The sequence below is a fragment of the Micromys minutus genome, assembly GCF_963924665.1.
Source record: "Micromys minutus genome assembly, chromosome: 1".
In the NCBI taxonomy this organism is placed as follows: domain Eukaryota; kingdom Metazoa; phylum Chordata; class Mammalia; order Rodentia; family Muridae; genus Micromys; species Micromys minutus.
Window position 1 is genome coordinate 114,695,637 of NC_137969.1, and position 19,566 is coordinate 114,715,202.

Genomic DNA, 19,566 nt, shown 5'->3' on the forward strand with positions numbered 1-19,566 from the left:
TAAAAGTAAAAAAAGAAAAAGAAAAAGAAAGAAAGAATATTTGATACTCAAGCATTTCTTTGTATAGAGTACATATTTATGTTTTTGCTACTTGAGAAATAGAAAAGGGATTGTAAATTTGAAAATGGAGTACCACAAATCAGAATGCACTGCTATACGTGTGCAGACATACATGCACACACACAGCACACATGGTACACATACATGCACACAGAGCACACATGGCACACATACATGCACACACACACATACACAACACATGTGGCACACATACATGCATACAGGCAAGCATACACATGGGTTTGAGTAGCGGTGACAATAACCACATAAATGTTTGTTATAACTGACATTATAGCACTTGGCTGTGCTACGTTTTAGCCTTACCGACTATCATATTCCAAGATGCTGTAAATACCACTGGGCATCCTTTCAGCTTTATGCAGTATAAACCACTTTGCTGTCAGACAAACAGAAAGTATGAGCAGTGTTTTCCCTGCGACTGTTCCAAGAGCTTCTGCATGGGTTAGCTCCTCCTCAGCACCCTACTAGAGAAATAGAGAGCTTCAGCACTGGTTTGCCAATACTTTTAAAGTACCTTGGCTACCATGGTCATGCAGCCAATAGTGCATACTCTTAACTACCTTCCCTGCAATCTTTAGTGAAGCCTAAATTGGTCTACGACTCCTCGATTGCAGAGCTGTGGGCTTAATAAGCCCAGGTGGGGATTGAGCAGTATATATTTGACAGGCTTGAGGGAGATACACACACTACTGGTCTGGGAGAACATTCTATGAAGCCAGGCTCAAAGCATACCACCTCCCACTAAACACTTTGGTTCTCTCCTTTTTGTAAGCTTGGAGGCCATCTGCTCTCAAGATGTCTCAGGGAAAGTGAGGTGGAGTGTGGGCCAGGAGCTCAGGTTTGGTTGTATTATGAACTAGTTATCAAGTTAGGCCTATAAGCAGAGTCACAGAGAATCAAGTCCAAAGCTTAGTGTTAGAGAAGACAGTGATAGAAAGGGAACTGATTACTTTATATACCGCCAGGGCTTTTCAACCTGTCTGCTTTAGCTACTGAGCAAAACAATAATTTCATGTCCTAGAGTCTTTTCCAGCCTGACCTGGTAACAAAGAGAGCGAAGAACCCTATACCTCTCAAACAAGAACACATCTAAATCTTACCTATTTTAGTAATCCAATCCTACATCTCTACATCTTTGTTCAGTGTAGGGAAATGAAACAGTTAAATTACTGCTAATTTGGCTGGGGGGGAAAAGATGCTATATAAAATAATCCTGACCACTAATGTAGCCTGCCAATCCACATGTATGGAGATGCATGCAATCAAAAGCAATCAGTTTCTCGTAATGAATAATACATGAGGCACAGTGTGCAGAAACATAAACCTACTTTCCTATCTCATCAATCTGATGAGTACCCAAAGGCTTGCTGTCTTCTACCACACACCATGACTTCCCTCCAAGATGAAACACCTCCGCATTCTCCTGGGTATATACAACATTTTTATAACTTTAATTCCACACTGTGCTTTACAAACAGATAATAGGATATGGAGCTAGGCTTGGTGACTTCTCAAGCCTGGGCTTTGGTTTTGTATCTCAGGTGGGAGTCTTCTGGGTAGAAGGAACATAGATTTAGCAGGGAGGGTGTAGCAGGCTTCTTGGATGCATTAACACAGCCCCCTTCTCAAATAGAAAAGGAACCGATACCAAAAGGTTTATTGCTAGCCTGAGGCCCACACTCAGCTGTGAAAGCCAGGCAGAAAAGAGAACAAGATGTGACTGGGGACCAGGGTGAAAGGCTTCCTCCTCTTCAAGCAACAAAAGCATCTTCCCATCCTGGTTTCCCAAATTTGCCCTTCTTTTTAGAAAAGAAACTGTCTCAGGTATCTGAAAAGGTGGAGTTTTACCTTCACAGAAAACCATAGCAGCACCTTCATAGCAGTAATGCTGCTCTAAAGAGAAGCCTGCTCTGGGTCCTGAGACTGAGCCAGCTACTGTAATCTGGGAGATATGTGTTTGGGTAATAATACCTGTATCAATATTTGGGTGGGATCCATTCAGAGACTTCCAAATTCAAATGCTAATAAGATGCTGGTCCCCTTGGTGCATATTTCTTATTATGAAGTGTCAAATACCCCCCACCCCCACAAATCCAAAAACCAACAACAACAAAACAAAACAAAACAAAACAAAGCAAAATCCCCAAAGGAATGTGTTGACAAACTGTTTGAAAGGAAGCATCTCAGAGTTGGGAAGCCAGGAAACACATGAGGGGTCAAATTCAAGACTTCAGAGTGGGGTGGGGTCCTGAGGTGAGGTACTTGCTGACTTATTTCAGAACATCTGTGAATTCCTACAATCGATACATCGAAGTAGAAAGCAGAAAGTGTGACATACTATTACCAGCTAAGGGTAAAATTGAGAGTGGTAATGATGATGGGTTAAAGGTATCGAGGATAGAAAAGAGGAAGGTCTCAAAGGAGCCAGCCTGCCTAGAAGTGACCGTGTAAACGTGATCTCACAGAAGTTTTGGTTCAGTTTTCTTCTTCAAGTTCTGACTGCCATGAACACCAATATTTTTATTTCAGATATTTGCCAAATATTAAGCTGTGTATACACAGGATAGGAAGCTGAGAAAACAAAGCAGAAAGAAGCTGTTTAGAAGCTTCAGAGAAAAAGGATTTTTTTGGCAGTTTCACACTGCTAGGGGAGTTAAAAATGAGAGTTCAGAGCCCACCAAGGATGAGGGCCTCTGCTAAGCATCCTAGTCTCAGCTGAAACCTCCAGGGGGCTAAGCTGCAGGGGGGGGGACCAGAAACAGATGAGCCTTAGCAAACCAGGAAGCCCTGCCTCATCTAGGACAAGAGGATAAAGTGATCTGCTTGCACTGCCTCTGACTTCCAGAAGAATGTTAAATCCAGTCAGCAAGAAGATCTATAGCTGCTTTTATTCAATTATACACAAAATTTAATAAACAAAAGTTGTCAGGCGAATCAGGAAATAAAATCAAATGCAGAAAGCAATCAAGGAACTAAAAAGACAAAGTAAATAGACTCAGAGGTGATCCAGACCTAGTTTCTGAGTCCAAGCTTACAGAACGGTAACAAATCACAAATGGAACTTGTTCCAGGGTCTAAAATATCCTTAATATTTGAAACCATTTAATGTATTGATACGATAAAGGATTGAAAAAACATATAATCCCATCAAATCAGAAAAAATATATAAAATATAACATCAATTTCTAATCTTAAAAAAAGAAACTCTTTGGAAGTTTAGAGAAGAATTTCTTTAGTCTACTTAGAGTTTTCTATAGAAATAATTATGACAATCATCCTTAATGGTAAAATAGCAAATCGCTCACTCACTCCCAAAAATTAGTGTTTAGGTAGATTCCAAAAGTGCATTGAACTTCTTAGTCAGTAAAATTCAAAGAAAGAAAGAAATGAAAGAAGAAAGAGAGGAAGAAAGGAGGGAAGAAAGGAAGGAAGGAAGAGAAAGATAGAAGAACAAAAGAAAAAACGGATTGTAAAGAAAAATAAGTGATATTTCCAGTTGATATGATTATACTCAGATATTTCAAAGGTCTGAACAGAAAGGTTTAATATATAAAATTTATGTTATAAATTATCAAGTTTCTGAATATAAGATCAATACACAAAAATCAATTACAGTTCTAGATGGGAGCACAAGCCAATCACAAACAAACACACACACACACACACACACACACACACACACACACACACACACACACCACAGTAACATTTACCACTAGAACTGAAAATTTCAATGCCAGATTGGAGAGATGATTCAGTGCTTTGGTGTGAACCCATGAGTTAGGTCAATGAGAACCGCAGTACTTGGGTAACACGCTGAGCATGCTCACATGCATCTCTGTAACCCCAGAGCTGTGTGTGGGTAAGACAGGAGGATTTCTGGGACTTGCTGAATATTAGCTTTGCCAGGAATTGTGATCCTTGGGTTCTGAGAGAGACCCTGCCTCAAAGCAATATGGTGGAGGGGGGGAAGGAGAGAGGGAAAGGGAGAGGGAGAGGAAGAGGGAGGGAGGGAGGGAGGGAGAGAGGGAGGGAGGGAGGGAGGGAGGGAGGGAGAGAGAGAGAGAGAGAGAGAGAGAGAGAGAGAGAGAGAGAGAGAGAGAGAGAGAGCGCTGACACCCTTCTCTGTTCTGTACTCAATCTTCTCTATCCACATACTTATGAACCACACATGTATGTATTAGTTTCTCTCACTTCTCTTCCTTCTTCTCCCCCTTCCATCTCTCATGCATTTTAAGTTTACTAATTCTCACTTTAAATTCTCACTTCCCAAGAAAGCTGTATGATAGAATGTACTAGAGAAAAGGGATCATACACAAAGAAAATAGGCTGCCATTGCCAAACAATACATTTTTTGTCAGGCCGGGAGGACATGAAATGTGGGATCCAACAGAGGCAATATGAATAAGTCATGACCAGAACAGCCACACCCCAGAAAAGCAACTCTGTTATAATTTCTGATTGGCTGTCACAAGAATCTCTTGAACTTTCCAGGAACACAACATTTACTGAATAAAAACTGTAGACAAAAATGGCGTTCTTTAAAGACCTCAAAATTGCCCGATTTATCCAGAGATGCTATGATGATTTAAACAGTTGGACAACAGCTGCTGCTGGCGTTTTGGGAGGTCGTGAAACCTTGAAGAGGTCTGACTTGCAGAAGTAAGTCTCTGGTGTAACCCCTAAGGTGGGCTCATGGATTTTATCCTGGCCCTGGTTCCTCTCATAGTCTCCCTCTGCTTCCCCATGTATGAAAATATAATGATCTGTGCCCCAACTCCTACCCCAGATTAAACTGCCATGTCTCCCTGGCTGTGAACATGTATGCTAAAATAAATCCTTTACCTAAGGTCCTCTTTCATAGCTAAACTTGATCACCATGATGAGAAAGTAACTAACATAGGTATGCTAGAAATAAGTCATGATGCATGTGGAAAGCAACATGGTACCATTTTGCGACTCTGCATGGGTATGGGAGGGCAGGGGGAATCCACAGCAGCCTGTAAGTATAGTCCAAGTGAAGACAGCTACTGTGCATATCCCATAGAAGTTCAGGAGTGATCCTTAAGAATGCAGATGGTCATACATAAATTTATCTGAGTCTTTCTTCTTCATCTCTCACCAACTCTACAAAACATGCTGATAGGCAATGGGTGGTCAAGAGAGTAAGTGAATTATGGAAAGGTTTTCTGTAGGAAGGCCTGAATTCTAACAGATCTGCTCCATTACCATGGGAACAGACTGGAACATCCTTGTGATGCCTGCATCTGAGCTCAAAAGATGTAGGTATGGGGCATGTCACAAGCAGGATTCTGACCTCTTCTGGGCACTTCTTGCTTATCTTAGCTTAGGGGTGCCTCTGTGCCATCAGGGTGGCCGAGGAAATACAGCAAACAATAGTTTCAGCATTTAGCTTTGGCAAAATTCAAACATGCCATGTTTTATTCTCCCAAATGTGAAGATCACCTCGCCTACTGGATGGGACAGGGGAAAATCCTAATGGGAGAATCTCAAGGGAAGGCCTTTTCCAAACTGTTAATTTTATAGAAAGTGCAAATTTCTATATCAGTATCATTGATACTGGCTTACAGCACAAGATCTTACTGTTGTTTTAAATATATTTTATTAATTGAGGACCTCACACCAGTAGAATGAGATGGTTTGAATGAGAATAACCGTCATGGGCTCATATATTTGAATTCCTAATCCCCAGTTAGTTGAACTGTTTGAGACAGATTAGAAGGACTAGGTGTGGCCTCGTAGGAGGAAGTGTTTAACGGGTAGATTTTGAGGTTTCAGAAGCCTAGGTCCAGTGTCTCTCTTTTTCTGCCTGCTGCCAATGGGTCAGGATGTAAGCTCTGAGCTCAAACTATCTGTCTGCTACCATACTTCCCACCATGATAATGGGCTAACCTCTGAAACTCTAAGTCAGCCCCAAATAAATGCTTTCTTTTGTAAGAGTTGCCATGGTCGTGGTGTCTCTTCACCAACAATAGAACAGTAACTCAGACACATTCCATGTGTTTTGATCATATTAATATCTGACGTCTCTCTCAAACTTCTCCCAGGCTCACTCTTCTCCCAGTACTCATCTCTTTTTAAGGTTCTGGGGATGGAACCAGTGCCCTGCACATGCTGGGCAAGTGACCTAAAGCTGATCTGTATCAGCTTGGGATCATCATCTTAAAATATAAGCACTCACAAAATCGCCGAGAAATTTTTGAATTTTATTGTTGTTATTGTGTAGATGTGCACATGGTGTATCTATGGGCATAGTGCATATGTGTACCATGACATGTGTAGTGATCAGAGACAACCCTGTGGAGTTGTTTCTCTGTCCAACTTTTTGTGGGTTCTAGGGATTGTTCTGAGGTCCACAGGCCTGGGTGGTAAGCACCTTTAGCAGCAGAACCATCCTCAGCCCTGGCACCTTCGCCCTGCATGCCGTGGACTTAGCAGAAGTAATCAAGCTGCTCTCATGGTAGCCCATAGGTTGCTTCTGGTTTTTCATGTAAGCTCCATCTCAAGACTCCTTCTCTGGCTTTGAATCAAGTACCATGTTTCTCTGATAAGTACCCTCCATTTAAGAAGCCAGTTGTTGGTGTTGTAAACTTACGTGCTCTGAGTTTTTGCAGGTCACAGAGACACATTTCCATAGCTCTCCTGAATACTTGTTACGTCAGAAGACTCAGTACACCATCTCCCCGGCCCTTTAACTGAAGTGGTGTCTTAGTGTTTAGAACCCCATCTACCCTCCTTTCAAGGTGGTCAACTATTTTGTAACACAAACATTTGTTAAATTAAGTGAACACAGCAAACGCTACAAATTGCACTTCAGCACAGAGTAGATAAATAAGTTTCCTCTATTCTCAGAAAAGCATGTTCAGCCAAGACACCCCAAGACGGTACAGATGGGGAGGTCAAACCTTCCACAGAAGGAGCCCTGCAGCTAAGTCTGGAGGCCTCTGTAAGAACATTTGGAAGAAGCAGGAGGCCTGGGCTCCTGGCCCACAGATAAGAAAACCTCCCCCAGCCAACCTGGAGCCATTCAAAAGCATGAATGCCTCCCAAATTTCTTAGTTTTCTTCTTCTCCTATGCACACAAATTAGACATATCTAACTGGCAGATGCTCCCATGCTAGAAGACAAATCGACAAGAGAGTCATCCACGGTTGGGACCATTCTGGTTTCTGCTTTCTAAACTCACTGCTGGCCTCAAGGAAGGATGTCACCACCATCTCGAGCACACAGCAGCTGTCCTTCTTTGGCTAGAGTTCAGTACGAACCTCACAAAGCTTCTGCTAGCTCTCTCTTTAAAATAAAAATTCTTTTCAAAAATTCCACAGTCCCTATGCCTCCAGCCTAGCAGTTTGGGTATGAGTTTTCCTAAAGGAGAGGGAAAAGCACATATTTCAAACAAACATGTGAGTCAAAAAAGTACTTTTAGGTCATTCTCAGAGAGAAGGAATATCCAGTTGAGCAGATCGAAAAGCCAATGGTTAAGGCAGGGTCAAAGAACCACCACATATGATTCTCTCCAGGCATCAAAAGACAGAGGTCTGCAAGGAGAGGTTTTGCTTTCCAAAGAAGATTTCTATTGTAAGCTGTCGGGTGCACTCGCATTTAAGAGGAAAAATAAGATACTACGAAACTTGCTTGCTCTGAAATCCTGGTCCATTGTCACCAGACCCCAATAGCTATATGTTATTTATTCATTGTGTAACTGTACCAGCTAAGGCCGGACCTACAGCCTTAGTATATGTATTCAGCACCATGACATATTCCCAGTGTCTGGCATCTGCTGGGCTTTCTAGTGTTAGGTCTCAGCCCAGGACAAATGGCTGAGATGTCTATTAACATATCAACGCTGACGTTGGCTGCCAGGCTCTCCCAGCATCCCTCAGTCCCTACCTGTTCTTGGTTCCTCCTGGCTGGCAAACTCTTCCCTTACCTGAAAATCTCCAGCCCAGGTCCCAGCCCAGGCTCCCCATCCTCTGCCCCTATGTAGCTCAGCCATTTTGGCTACTGGTCTCTTGGTCCAGACCATCACTCTTGGTCTGTGGCTCCTCTCTGGCTCTCCCTCCCTCCCTCTCTCTCTCTCTTCACTTGGCCCAGCTCAGTCTCTCCATGTTTGCTCTAGACTCTGCCAGATGTCCCTGCCTCCAGCTGTGCTCTTCCTTTTACCTATAGAAAATCTTCCCCTCCCCCACACCTAGAAGTAGTCACTCCCTTTTATTTCTATTATTCATCCGGTGCTGAAACCCACAAGTGCTATACTTGAGCTCCCATCCAAGGGACTCGGTCGCTCTGAACCAAGCTGCTGAGTCGACTCTCCTAAGGTATGGAGAGTCATTTATTTCTTCTGGCTTTTGCCACCTACCAATTTGATTCTAAATTTCTAGTTTGATTCTTAATCTGCCCTCCCACCCACCCCTCTTACTGTCCCGGTCCACTCCGGGTCTCTTAGAGCCTTCACCAGCCTCCAGCTTCAAGGCCCCCAGCTGAGCACTCTCAGCTCTGATACAGCTGTCTGGGTATCTCTCCATGCCCATGTGGGCATGGGCACATCCTTAAAGACACTATTTTTTCCCTCAAAGCCTCAGGAGCTGCAGTCCTGCCTTCATCCCAAGGATGGACTGGTTGTGACCTTTTCCTTGTCTCCTCCCTCTTCCATCTGTCTGTCTGGTCTGTCCTGTAGCATCTGTTCTCAGACTCCTCCCTTCCTTCTCAGAGCTGCCTTCCCTATAACTTCCCTAATCCCTCCCCCTAGGCCCCTCCTCCCTCAGGTGGAGCTCTAATACTCTGAGAGCCCCTTCTTTGTCTCAGCTCCCTCCTACAGTCCCATAGTCACCTATACTCTTTCTCAGCTCCCTCTTGAAACTAACAGAAATTCCCTCCAGTGGAATTGCCCTTGGACAGACCAGAATGTGTCCAAGTACCAGACACTGGTATGCTCTCAAAGCTAAGTAACCCCTCCCAGGATAGCTCCTATTCCTTACCATCTTGGCAGGCTTGCTTGCCACAGCCCTCCCACCCCCACATCCATATATCTGGAAGGAGCGAAGGTCAATCTGGAACCTCCTGGAAAGCCAGTAGTTTTCCAAGGTCAGTTAGATTTGGTTTCTGAAACCAAAGGAGATACTGGACATGTGATATGTAATCTCACAATTCAAAATCCCAAGCGGAGGGCGAGGGCTGCAAGTTTGAGGTTAGCCTGAGCTACATAGCAACCTGCTTTAAAAAGTGTGTGTGGGGGGCAATAGAAAGGTCCAAGAGTGTGGGGTTCTAGGCATTCATCATCCAGGATTATGTTTACACCGGCCTTGTAGTCGATATAGACATTATTTAATTGATGTAGACATTATCTAATTGATGTAGACATTATCGGTGGCTTAAGTGCCACTGTGGCTCTGTCCCTTCCACCTCCGGTCTTCTGCCCTCAGTGAGCAGTGTGCTGAACGGACTCACCCACCTGCTCAACACAATTCATACTGATTGGTTTCCTTTCTGCCTCTACAGATTTGAATTAAATGCTTATTACTTACTTCTCTGCCTTTCTGTGCTCCAACAGTGGCTGGGGCAGTTTTTCTTTATTGCTACGAGGCACCATGCATATTCTTTATTGCATATTTTCCCTTATAATCACTGTGAACTCACTGCAGAGAAGATTAACACAGATAAACAGGAAAAATGTAATGTGTCATTCCCTGTATCCAAATGGTAGTGTTTATATATGCTTGTTCAAAGCAAACGTGTATGTATACTAAATATGCCAATATATACCTTGCAGTCACCTGACTTGCAATCTCCTGTAAGTGCTATCCTATAATTTTAATGTGTGAATTAATTTAGCCTCCACACATCATAAAAACTAGGGACCAAATACTAGCAGCAAACAATAAATATTTATTGACCCCCCAATAAATCAGAGTTGACTGGTCTTCAAAGATGCTTACTAAGCACTGTTTACCGGCTTGCTTAGGAAAAAAACAACTATTTGGAAAAAAATCAACTGAACACCAGCTCTTGACGTTCAAATAGCCCCTGACCTCCAGACCATCTTCTGAAACACCTGAGGTGGCATGAGGGGAGAGGGTGAGAAGTGTGAGCAACCCCACCCTTGGGCTTCCTCGTACCTGTGCTGATGCTCCTGTAAGACTTGGTAAATGCTGATAAGAAAAGTTTGGTTTTTAAAACTCCCCACCACACAGTCCTTGTAGACTCGGAACTCAGCAGCCGTCACCGCCTCGCCCTCAGGGATCTGGGATAAGTTGAACTTGAACTCTTTGTGGTGTCGCTGGCGTGGGGAGAACTCCTTGTCGTACTCCACTATAGGATTAAACAAGAGAGAGTCACAGCTATTGTTACTTGACCAGGTGTCACAGGCTCATCTCATGAACGATCCCCAGTTTTATGTCACAGATTACCAGTTACCAGCAGGTGGGTTAGTGAGACCGAGGGGCTGAAGGAACACTGGCTGGACCTGGAAGGGAGATATTGAGATCCTCCCTTCTGCCCCAGATGAAGACAAATGTCTGCACTGTGTTCCTTTTAGATGCTGTAGTTCCAGCAGTTGGCTGAACATGATCTGCATGAGATTGAGCTGTTTAAAAACTCTTGGCTTTGGGTTTCCTCATCAGAAAAAAAAAAAGGACTGTTGGACTGTACAGAAAAGTCTGAGAATGAATGGAACACTGAAGAACCCGCCACCTGCTAAACCTTCCTACGAGTTGCTGGTCACCAAGACAACATAGGTAACCAGGTAACTGTCACTGCAATCAATTGACCACCGGAACCAGATGGTGAGTCTTCACTGGTGAATATGCCACATGCTCTGCTTACAGAGCACAGAGAATCAAGAGGAAACTGAGATTAAAAAAAAAAAAAAAACAAATGAACAAACAAAAACATGTGATGTGACTGTCAAGTTACCTTCTAAATATTTATGTTTATTCCCGTAGGTCCCTGCTGCTGTCTGCCTTGGAAAGAGAAACTTCTATTTGCAGCAGAGAGTGGAACTACAGAGACTCATGTCTACTTTTAGTCTGGCACTAAGCCACTACTGAATGCCCAACACAGGTGGGACATCTGTGCCCATTGCCACCTCCAAGACTCAGGGAGCCCTGAAGAGGAGAGGGCAGGGTGAAAGAGCCCAAGATGGGATGGATTGTCGTAGGACCCTCTTTTGGGCATGACACACCACTGCACTGTGATAGCTTACCTAAGATCACACAAGATTTGGCCCTGTCATGGAAGGAGTAGAGACTTTTACATCACACACACACACACACACACACACACACACACACACACACACACACACACCTCACCCCAATGATCTACAAGCAGTTAATAGGGGATGGAGGGATGACATCATCTTCTGTGGTGCCGCCCTTAGTGAGGTGCCTATGCTCCTCCTTTAAATAACCCTGTTGCTCAATAAACCCTAATGACAGTCAAAAGACAAGAAAGGGGGACAGCTGTAAAGAGAAAAGAGAGTGGGGGGAGTGAGAGGGGACATGATGAGAACAAGAAATTAATATGACCAGAACATATAAGAGGTCACCATGAAATTCATCATTATGAATAATTAACATCTGCTAATGACCTCCTTACCCTTCTAGCTTTCTCCTCCCTGTTGGCTTTTCTCTTTCCAGCGCTGAACTTGAGAGCTATGACATGAGTGGAGGACAGGCCATGCCTTGTCCCACCCTGAGTTGCCATTCCGGGAGCCTCTGAACTATGCTTGCTGTCCCGTGGAAATATTTGTAGACCATGAAATTTGTTATTTGAGAATTCCATATGTGTATATGATGCATTCTTACTCTCATTCTACCCTCTCATTTCCTTCAACTATATCAACAACCCCGAGACCCTTTTCCACACCCAGGTTCCTTTATTTTGTGACCATGGGTTTGGAACCATCCGTTGGAGCCTGGTGTCAGTTTTTGTTGAGGAGTCAGGTTGGTAACGTCTCATAGAGGATGATCCCTTCTTAATGGAAGCAAGGGCTAAAGACTCTAAGGACTGGCTCTATGTGCCAGGAAGCTGCTGGAGTGCTTTTAAATCTGTCAGCGAGACCCAAACAGGATAAAAGGAATGAATGAAAAAAAAACAATAGCAGTGGTTTTTGCTATAAATGGCTTACATTAAACACACACACATATGCACATACATACATAGGCCCACATGCACACACATATATATGTACAGACATATACATACATACATAGGCACACACACACACACACAGAGTAGCTAGATCTAGTTCCCCTTCTGTGGATGAATGTATAAAGGAAATGAGGCATATAAACACCTGAATGACCTTCTGCTACAACACACAGATCCTGAGATTCCACCTCACACCAATCAGAATGGCTAAGATCAAAAACTCAAGGTAACAGCAGATGCTGGTAAGGATATGGAGAAAGAGGAACACTCCTTCCTTGTTGGTGGGATTGCAAGCTGGTACAACCACTTTGGAAATCAGTCTGGCAGTTCCTCAGAAAATTGGTCATAGTGCTACTTGAAAACCCAGCTATACCACTCCTGGGCATATACCCCAAAGATGCTCCAACATATAACAAGAACACATGTTCCACTATGTTCATAGCAGCCTTATTTATTATAGCCAGAAGCTGGAAACAACCCAGATATTTCTCAACAGAAGAATGGATACAGAAAATGTGGTACATTTACATAATAAAGTACTACTCAGCTATTAAAAACATTAACTTTATGAAATTTGCAGGCAAATGGATGGAACTAGAAAATATCATCCAGAGTGAGATAACCCAGATACATAAGGATGCACATAACATAAACTCATTGAAAAGTGATTAGCCCCAAAGCTCAAATCACCCATGATACAACTCACAGACCATATGAAGCTTAACAAGAAAGAAGGCCCAAGTGTGAATGCTTCAATCTTACTTAGAAGGGGGAACAAAATAATCAGGGAAGATAGAAGGAGGGAGGGACCTGAGAGTTAGAGAGGAGGAGGAGGAAAAAGGGGAGGGGTCAGAACCAGGTATGGGAAGAGACAGGAGAGAAGTCCGGAGGGTCAGGAGAATGAATAGACATTTGTAGCAGTGGGAGAGGGGTGATGAACTATGGAGCCACTAGATAGTCACAGGTGAACCTGGAAAGCATAGTGCTAAGTGCCACAACCAGGCACAGACCAACAGAGCCAAGTGACCTCATTCATAGGCAACAGCTATGAATGTCAAACTCCAAGAAGCAGAGAATAGAATGTGGTTTCCTGGGTCAGGAAAGAGCTCTTAGGAAGGGCTTTGAAGAAAGTCAGCGAGAGGATCCTAAAGTTAAATTCTGTGTGTTGGATGTGATTTACAGACTGCCACACAGGACCTAACAGATTGCACTGCCTCGGTGTGAGACCTGCTAAGTCTTCGAGGTGTGTATGTGGGGAGGCAGTCTTCTGACGAAGTGGGCAGAGAGGAGATCGGTGGCTCTCCATCAGCACAGGCCCCTTTTATCAGCTATGTCTCAGAAAAGCCAGAAAGGAAAGCAAATGTCACCCTTTTTATGCATGCAGGCAAAGGCAAAAAAAAAAAAAAAAAAAAAAAAAAAAAAAAAAACCAAAAAAAAAACCAACCTAATTGTTATTTATTATTCTGGGGAGTTGGCTTTCAACTGTCTGATTCAGTCCTGGGTAAGAGAAATAGTGTCAAACCACAGGTGCTCAGTCCACAGTCACTGTAAAAGGACAGAGGCTCTAATTCTGCCCAAACTCCACATTCTTTTCTGACTAGTGAGCTACCCCTGGGGCTGCTTGTTATGCTGTTTCTTTGAAACCAGTCTTGCCATGTAGCCCAGGCTAACTTAAACTTTGCAATAACGGTCCTGCTTCTGATTTCTCAGTGATGTGATTGCAGGTGTGCCGCACTGTGCCCAGTCCTTTGGGTTTGAAAAATTCATCTTTATTTTTAATTAGATGCCTGCATGTGTACCTAGGTGGGGGTACATGCACTTGAGTGAAGGTGTCTTCAGAGTTCAGAAGAGAGCACCGGATCCTCTAGGACTTAAGCTTTTTGTGAGCTGCCCAACACGGGTGCAAGAAACCCAGGCCTCTTAGTTTTCTGAATGACTATTCCAAAGAAATTGCAGGAACAAATTCATCTCTTACAGAGCAGCTCTTGTAGGGATTCGTAGGAAGAAAACAAAAGCCAAATTATTTGCCACCCCTAACCTCCCATTTCTTCCCGTGTGCTGTTCTCTATCATCTCCAGAGAAAAACTTTGGAGATGTGGCATCTTAGTACAAAAGGGCAAACAAAGCGAGCCTAATAACTTCCAGAGTGACAGAGGTACTCTATGGGATCCTCTCAAAAAAAAAAAAAAAAAAAAATTAGATTAACCATGTCTGCAAGGTTTTCAATAAAGATTTTTTTTCAAAATTACCATATAGTTATATGACCAACCCTCTAGATTTGAGCTATCTGTTTCTTTTTTCAGTTTAAAAACTTTGAAAGATTTTTTATGCGTACAAGTATTTTGCCTGTGTGTGTGTGTGTGTGTGTGTGTGTGTGTATGTGTGTGTGTGTATGTGCGCCGTGATCATGCCTGGTGTCCTCAGAGGTCAGAAGAGGGCGTGAAGATTCCCTGGAACTATGGCACAGATATATGCAGGCAAAATACCCATAGACATGAAAACAATTGATGTTTTGATGTTTTTAATTAAATGAAATAATATTCTGTTAGGAAGACTTGGAAATGACATTGACCATCCAGAAAAGACCGCAAAAGAGCTCCAGACGGTTCTGAGTCACCATACAGTGCTAAAAATCACACCCAAGTCCTCTGCAAGAGCAGCAAGTGGCCTTAATGGGTCCCTGCCCCCCCTTTTCAGTTTTTTTTTTTTTCAGAAAAAAGTTTTGGCTTCAGTAAGAGTCAAATAAGGTCTGGGCAGAAAGCAGATGGTGGCGTCTGCTCACAGCGGCGGCAGGTCTGCTAGTCAGTGCCCGGGAATGAAAAGCAAGATTGTTGAAGGGTTCACACAAGGACGGCCACACAGAAGGTAGATCACCTTTCCGTAAAACTGATCTGCTTTCTAAAGTTGATATGTTATCACTATTGGTTAAAATGAATCAAATCTGATTTCTCAAACAGATTTTCTTAAAAAAAAAAAAAAAGTCACATTGTCCTTTCTATAGGACCTATTGGGTACTTAATTTTGACATAGCTAGATGATAGTGGGTTAAAGATTCTTTAGAGCACATTGTAAGGATTCTTCAAGAATTTCTTCCATCTCTTACTATAAATAAAAATATTATGTGCATAGAATGAAATACGTGAAAGTAAGACATTTCAGTTGCAAGGAGTAGAGGCACAGAGAGGATTTTCAATAGACATAAAATGTGGTGACCGGTCCGTGAAGAGCACCCTCGCTCCCAGCGAGCCATCCTCAGCTAAATCTGTAGCCTGCTTTTGAGTGTGGACGGCAGCACCTGTGAAGCTGAAGCACTTTCTATGCTGTAGTAACTGTGGAGCTTCCTCACGTGTCTGTAGGGAAAAGACAGCTACTGTGAAGGGGGCTCATGCCCTGAAGTCCGCTGTTATGAGGAAGATCAAAAAGTGTGGGAATAAGAGAGGGGAGGGGCTGAAGGGGAGGGAAGAGAAAAGGAGAACTGTCCCACCACCCACACTTGCTTAAAATTCGGTTTTGAGGTTTGTTTTTTTTTTTTAAGATTTGTTTGTTTGTTTGTTTATTCCCAGTACTTGGGAGGCAGGCTGATCTCTCAGTTCAAGGCCAACATGGTCTACAAAGCAAGTTCCAAGACAGTTGGGGCTACACATAGAAACCTGGTCTCAAACACACAACACACACACACACACACACACACACACACACACACACACACATTTATCTATTTGTGTATTTAGAGAGTTTATTAATGTATATACAAAATGTTTATATAGTGACAGAGGGGCCCAGAAGAAGGCATTGTATTCTTTGGAACTAAAATTATAGGTGACTTTTAGACACCTAATGTGGGTCACCTGGTCCTCTCTAAGAGCAACAAGTGCTCTCTCAATTGCTGAGCCATCTCTCCAGCTAAAGTTTGTTTTATTTTGTTTTTTTGAAACAAGTTCTCATGCAGCCTGAGCGGACTTTGATAGATGAGGCTGGCATTGAATTACTAATCCTGTCTCCACCAGGACTGGGGTTATAGGCATGTAACCATTTCCAGTTAAGGAAGCCATCTTGGACATCCGGTCCATTGTCTCTTTGTATAAGTCCAGCCACAGCCATAGACTGGCACAAGAAGCCTTGAGGAAGAACCACTGTGCTGAAGACAGTCCTTACAAAGGACTGAAAAACTACAGTGCATTGTTGGTTTTGGCCATTTGGTTTGGAGATTTGTATGACAGTATCAGGAAATTAACTCAAGAAAAGGAAACTAGAAAGAGGCTAAGAGAGGAAGGAAGAGGAAGGGAAGTGGGTGGTGGCTTTCAATTCTGAAGGTTAAAGACTGTGCACACTGGGAGGCAGTGTGCAGGAGGAGTAAGAAAGAATCCTGATACAGGCAGGTGGTGCACCTCTGTAAGCAGAAGGAAGAGGTCAGAGGACCAAAGATTTAAGAACAGCATGGAGATAGATGACTCAGTTGACACAGGGCAAGCAGGAGAACTTACTCCAGTTCCCATCACCCACATGTTAAGGGTACATCTGTATAATCCCAGCCCTTGGGAGACTGGGATGGGACACCAAGTCTAGAGAATTCCTGGGGCCTGCAGGTAGCCTGTTTAGCCAAATAGATGAGTCCTAGGTTCAGGTGAGAGACCCTGCCCCGCCCCAAATAAGGTGGGGAATGGAGTGTATACCTAAGGTTGGTCTCTGGTCTTCATATACATTCATGTGTATACATAACACCCTCACATGCATGCATACATGTGTATGTGTGCATGCACATGTGCACATGCAAAAGCACACACACACACACACACACACACACACACAGAGAGAGAGAGAGAGAGAGAGAGAGAGAGAGAGAGAGAGAGAGAGAGAGAGAGATGAACTAAAAGAAACAAAAAGAAAAGAAAAAAACAGGGTAAAGAATCTGGCAAATTCTCACAGGCATAAAAAGATAAAGATCCTAGAAACAAGAAAGCCATTACTTTATCACAATGTGAATTACAACCCCTTGCCTTCCAAGACAACACTGAACATTCTTTTCTTTTACCCTCTTCAGAGGACATTCACATCCACTATATCCCTTTCATGCATCTTTCATCCAACCGCTCCTCCCTATAGTTGTCTGACTGTGTGCCTCAGCGTGAGCTGTCCTGCCTCTCTCCCTCCCAGGAGGTGTGGCCATCACTGCCGACGGTTGCTGGGAGCTTGCTATTTCTTGGCTTTCCACAGTGCATATAACTGTCTTTATATAACTGTGCACCAATGGCTCACAGGGACAGATGATGTGAATATACTTACTTAGGTTTCTGCCTCCACATGCATCTGAAGACCATATAGCAATACAGTTTGAGTGTTCAATGTCCCCTCCCCTCACCCCTTGGGCTCAGGTGTTTTAAAGACATGTTCTCTAGCTGGTCCTACTGTTTTGAAAGGATGGAGAACCTTTAATAGGTGGAGCCTCACTGGAGGAAGTGGGCCCCTGCGGTTGGGCTTTAACGTTTCTTAGCTTTGTCAGAATTCCTGTTTAATTTTTGCTTCCTAACTGCAGATGTCATGTCCCCAGTTGCTTCCGGTTCTTGCAGCCATGGACCCATGGACCTCATATTCCTGCCGCCGTGATTTCTCTGCCATGAAAGGCTGTATCCTTTCTCAATCCTTGAGTCAAAATAAACCGTTCCTTACATTGTGGTGTGAGACCTCAGCTTCCCTTTGTTTTTCTTGAGTGATGTTGTTGACAGTACACTCAAGTTACAGTATCAGTTGAGTGGGGATAACATTTCCTAAGACCAGGTAAAAATAGCCATTCAACATAGCCCAGGACATCGTGCAGATATGCGCAATAAATGTTGTGACCATTCGGGGGAGTGATTTGAGTATCCAGCCCTGTGAGTTCAGAATGGGCTGAGTCCTCTAGATAGTGCTAATTAATATTTCTCGTGATTAGCTTTGTCTTTCGAAACGGTGTATCCTGCACTTCTGACGTCATTCCCCTCTTCTCTAGTGAAACAGTGCTGCTGTCTCCAATACAATGGTCTCTAGAGTTTTTACTTCAAGGACCCAGTTATAGCTTTTCCTCTTAACCAATCATAACCTTGTACAAGGTCACCCACTTCCTTTTTGTCCTTCGTAAGGTCAGTAGGAACAAAACAATACTCTGCATCCTTTCAGCCGTCTCTCCATTTCTACAGCAGTGTTTTTGTCTCAATACTAAGTAAAATCAGAAAGGGCTCTACTGAAAACAGAATTCCATCCTCTCAGTAGAAGGAACTTGGCTTGCAAAACTCACTCCACCCTCAGTTTGCCTCAGATTCCACCTGTTGATTTCAGACTAGCCCTGGATCTTGGGCGACGACAATACAGGGTCCACCATGATTCTGAGAACAGAGATGGCAGGTTTAAGGATGAGGCAGCTTGTGGAGGCCTGCACTGAAGCTGTATTCCTGCCTGGTCCATCCCCACCTCTGCCCCGAGTATGTCATATCACGAGCAGCATGCCTGCCACGCCTTGCCTCTTAGAAACAAACACTTCTACTACATGTGTGTAAATCGCTGTCATTAACAGGGCTTCATTTTCCTTTTGCCCTTGAAGGTTTTTGGTTTTGTTGTTGTTGTTTGTTTTTCTATTAGAGGCCGGGGAGAAACTGAGCCAGCACTCAGGAATAAAGGACAGGCACACTCACAGTGGGAGTGATGGTACCTGCAGGTGCCCAGCTGTTTGTCAAACTGGGGAGCAGACTGCAGGTCCTGCAGGTGGGCATAGCTATTCTGAGGGTGCTATTGATTGGACTCATCTCCCCTTCCTCAGCTTTACCTCGGGTGGGTTTATTAAAAACATGGGTATTTCTTCACAAGAGCTGGTGAATGCTGTTGACTGGTACACCTCTCTTCTTCACCCGTACTGTGAATGGATCTGTTAAAAACAGACTATTCCTCACGAGGGCTGGCATAGATGTGGAGAAGATGAACTCTTATGTGTTATTGGCCAGAATGTGCAGGTTGATGTCAAGACAATACATGATTGGGCAGTAGAGAGTGGGGCGGGGACAAAGTTTTTGTAAGGTGGGAAAGAGGAGGAAGGGAAGAGAATCAAATGGGATGGAGGAGGAGGTAGAATGCAGAGAAGCCAACATGGCAGCAGATGTAAACACTCTTCTCAGTGCATAAATACAGGTCGTTATGAGTATTTTGGTGTGTTCTTTAATGTGGAAACTTAATTGAGTTCTAAAGAAAGTGTAGTGGAGGGATGCACCAAGCCAGTTTCGGAGTTGGGATACATGTGCCAGGCATAGTACCAACCCACCTAGGGGACAGTGTGTGAAAGAGGCTGAC

The 19,566-nt window shown here is 43.5% G+C and overlaps 1 protein-coding gene across 2 annotated transcripts in view; it reads right to left on the reverse strand.

Annotated features, from left to right (window-relative positions):
* The window catches only part of BMP6 (bone morphogenetic protein 6), a 146,956-nt gene that overhangs the window by 20,326 nt on the left and 107,064 nt on the right, over positions 1 to 19,566 (reverse strand). Inside the window, exon 2 of one of the 2 annotated variants that reach the window (XM_080915809.1) lies at positions 10,218 to 10,410. The exons of the other annotated variant lie outside the window; for it this stretch is intronic. Within the exon in view, the coding sequence (XP_080771935.1) occupies positions 10,218 to 10,410 (193 nt within the window). The remainder of the gene's footprint in view (positions 1 to 10,217; positions 10,411 to 19,566) is intronic. 2 annotated transcript variants of the gene reach the window in all.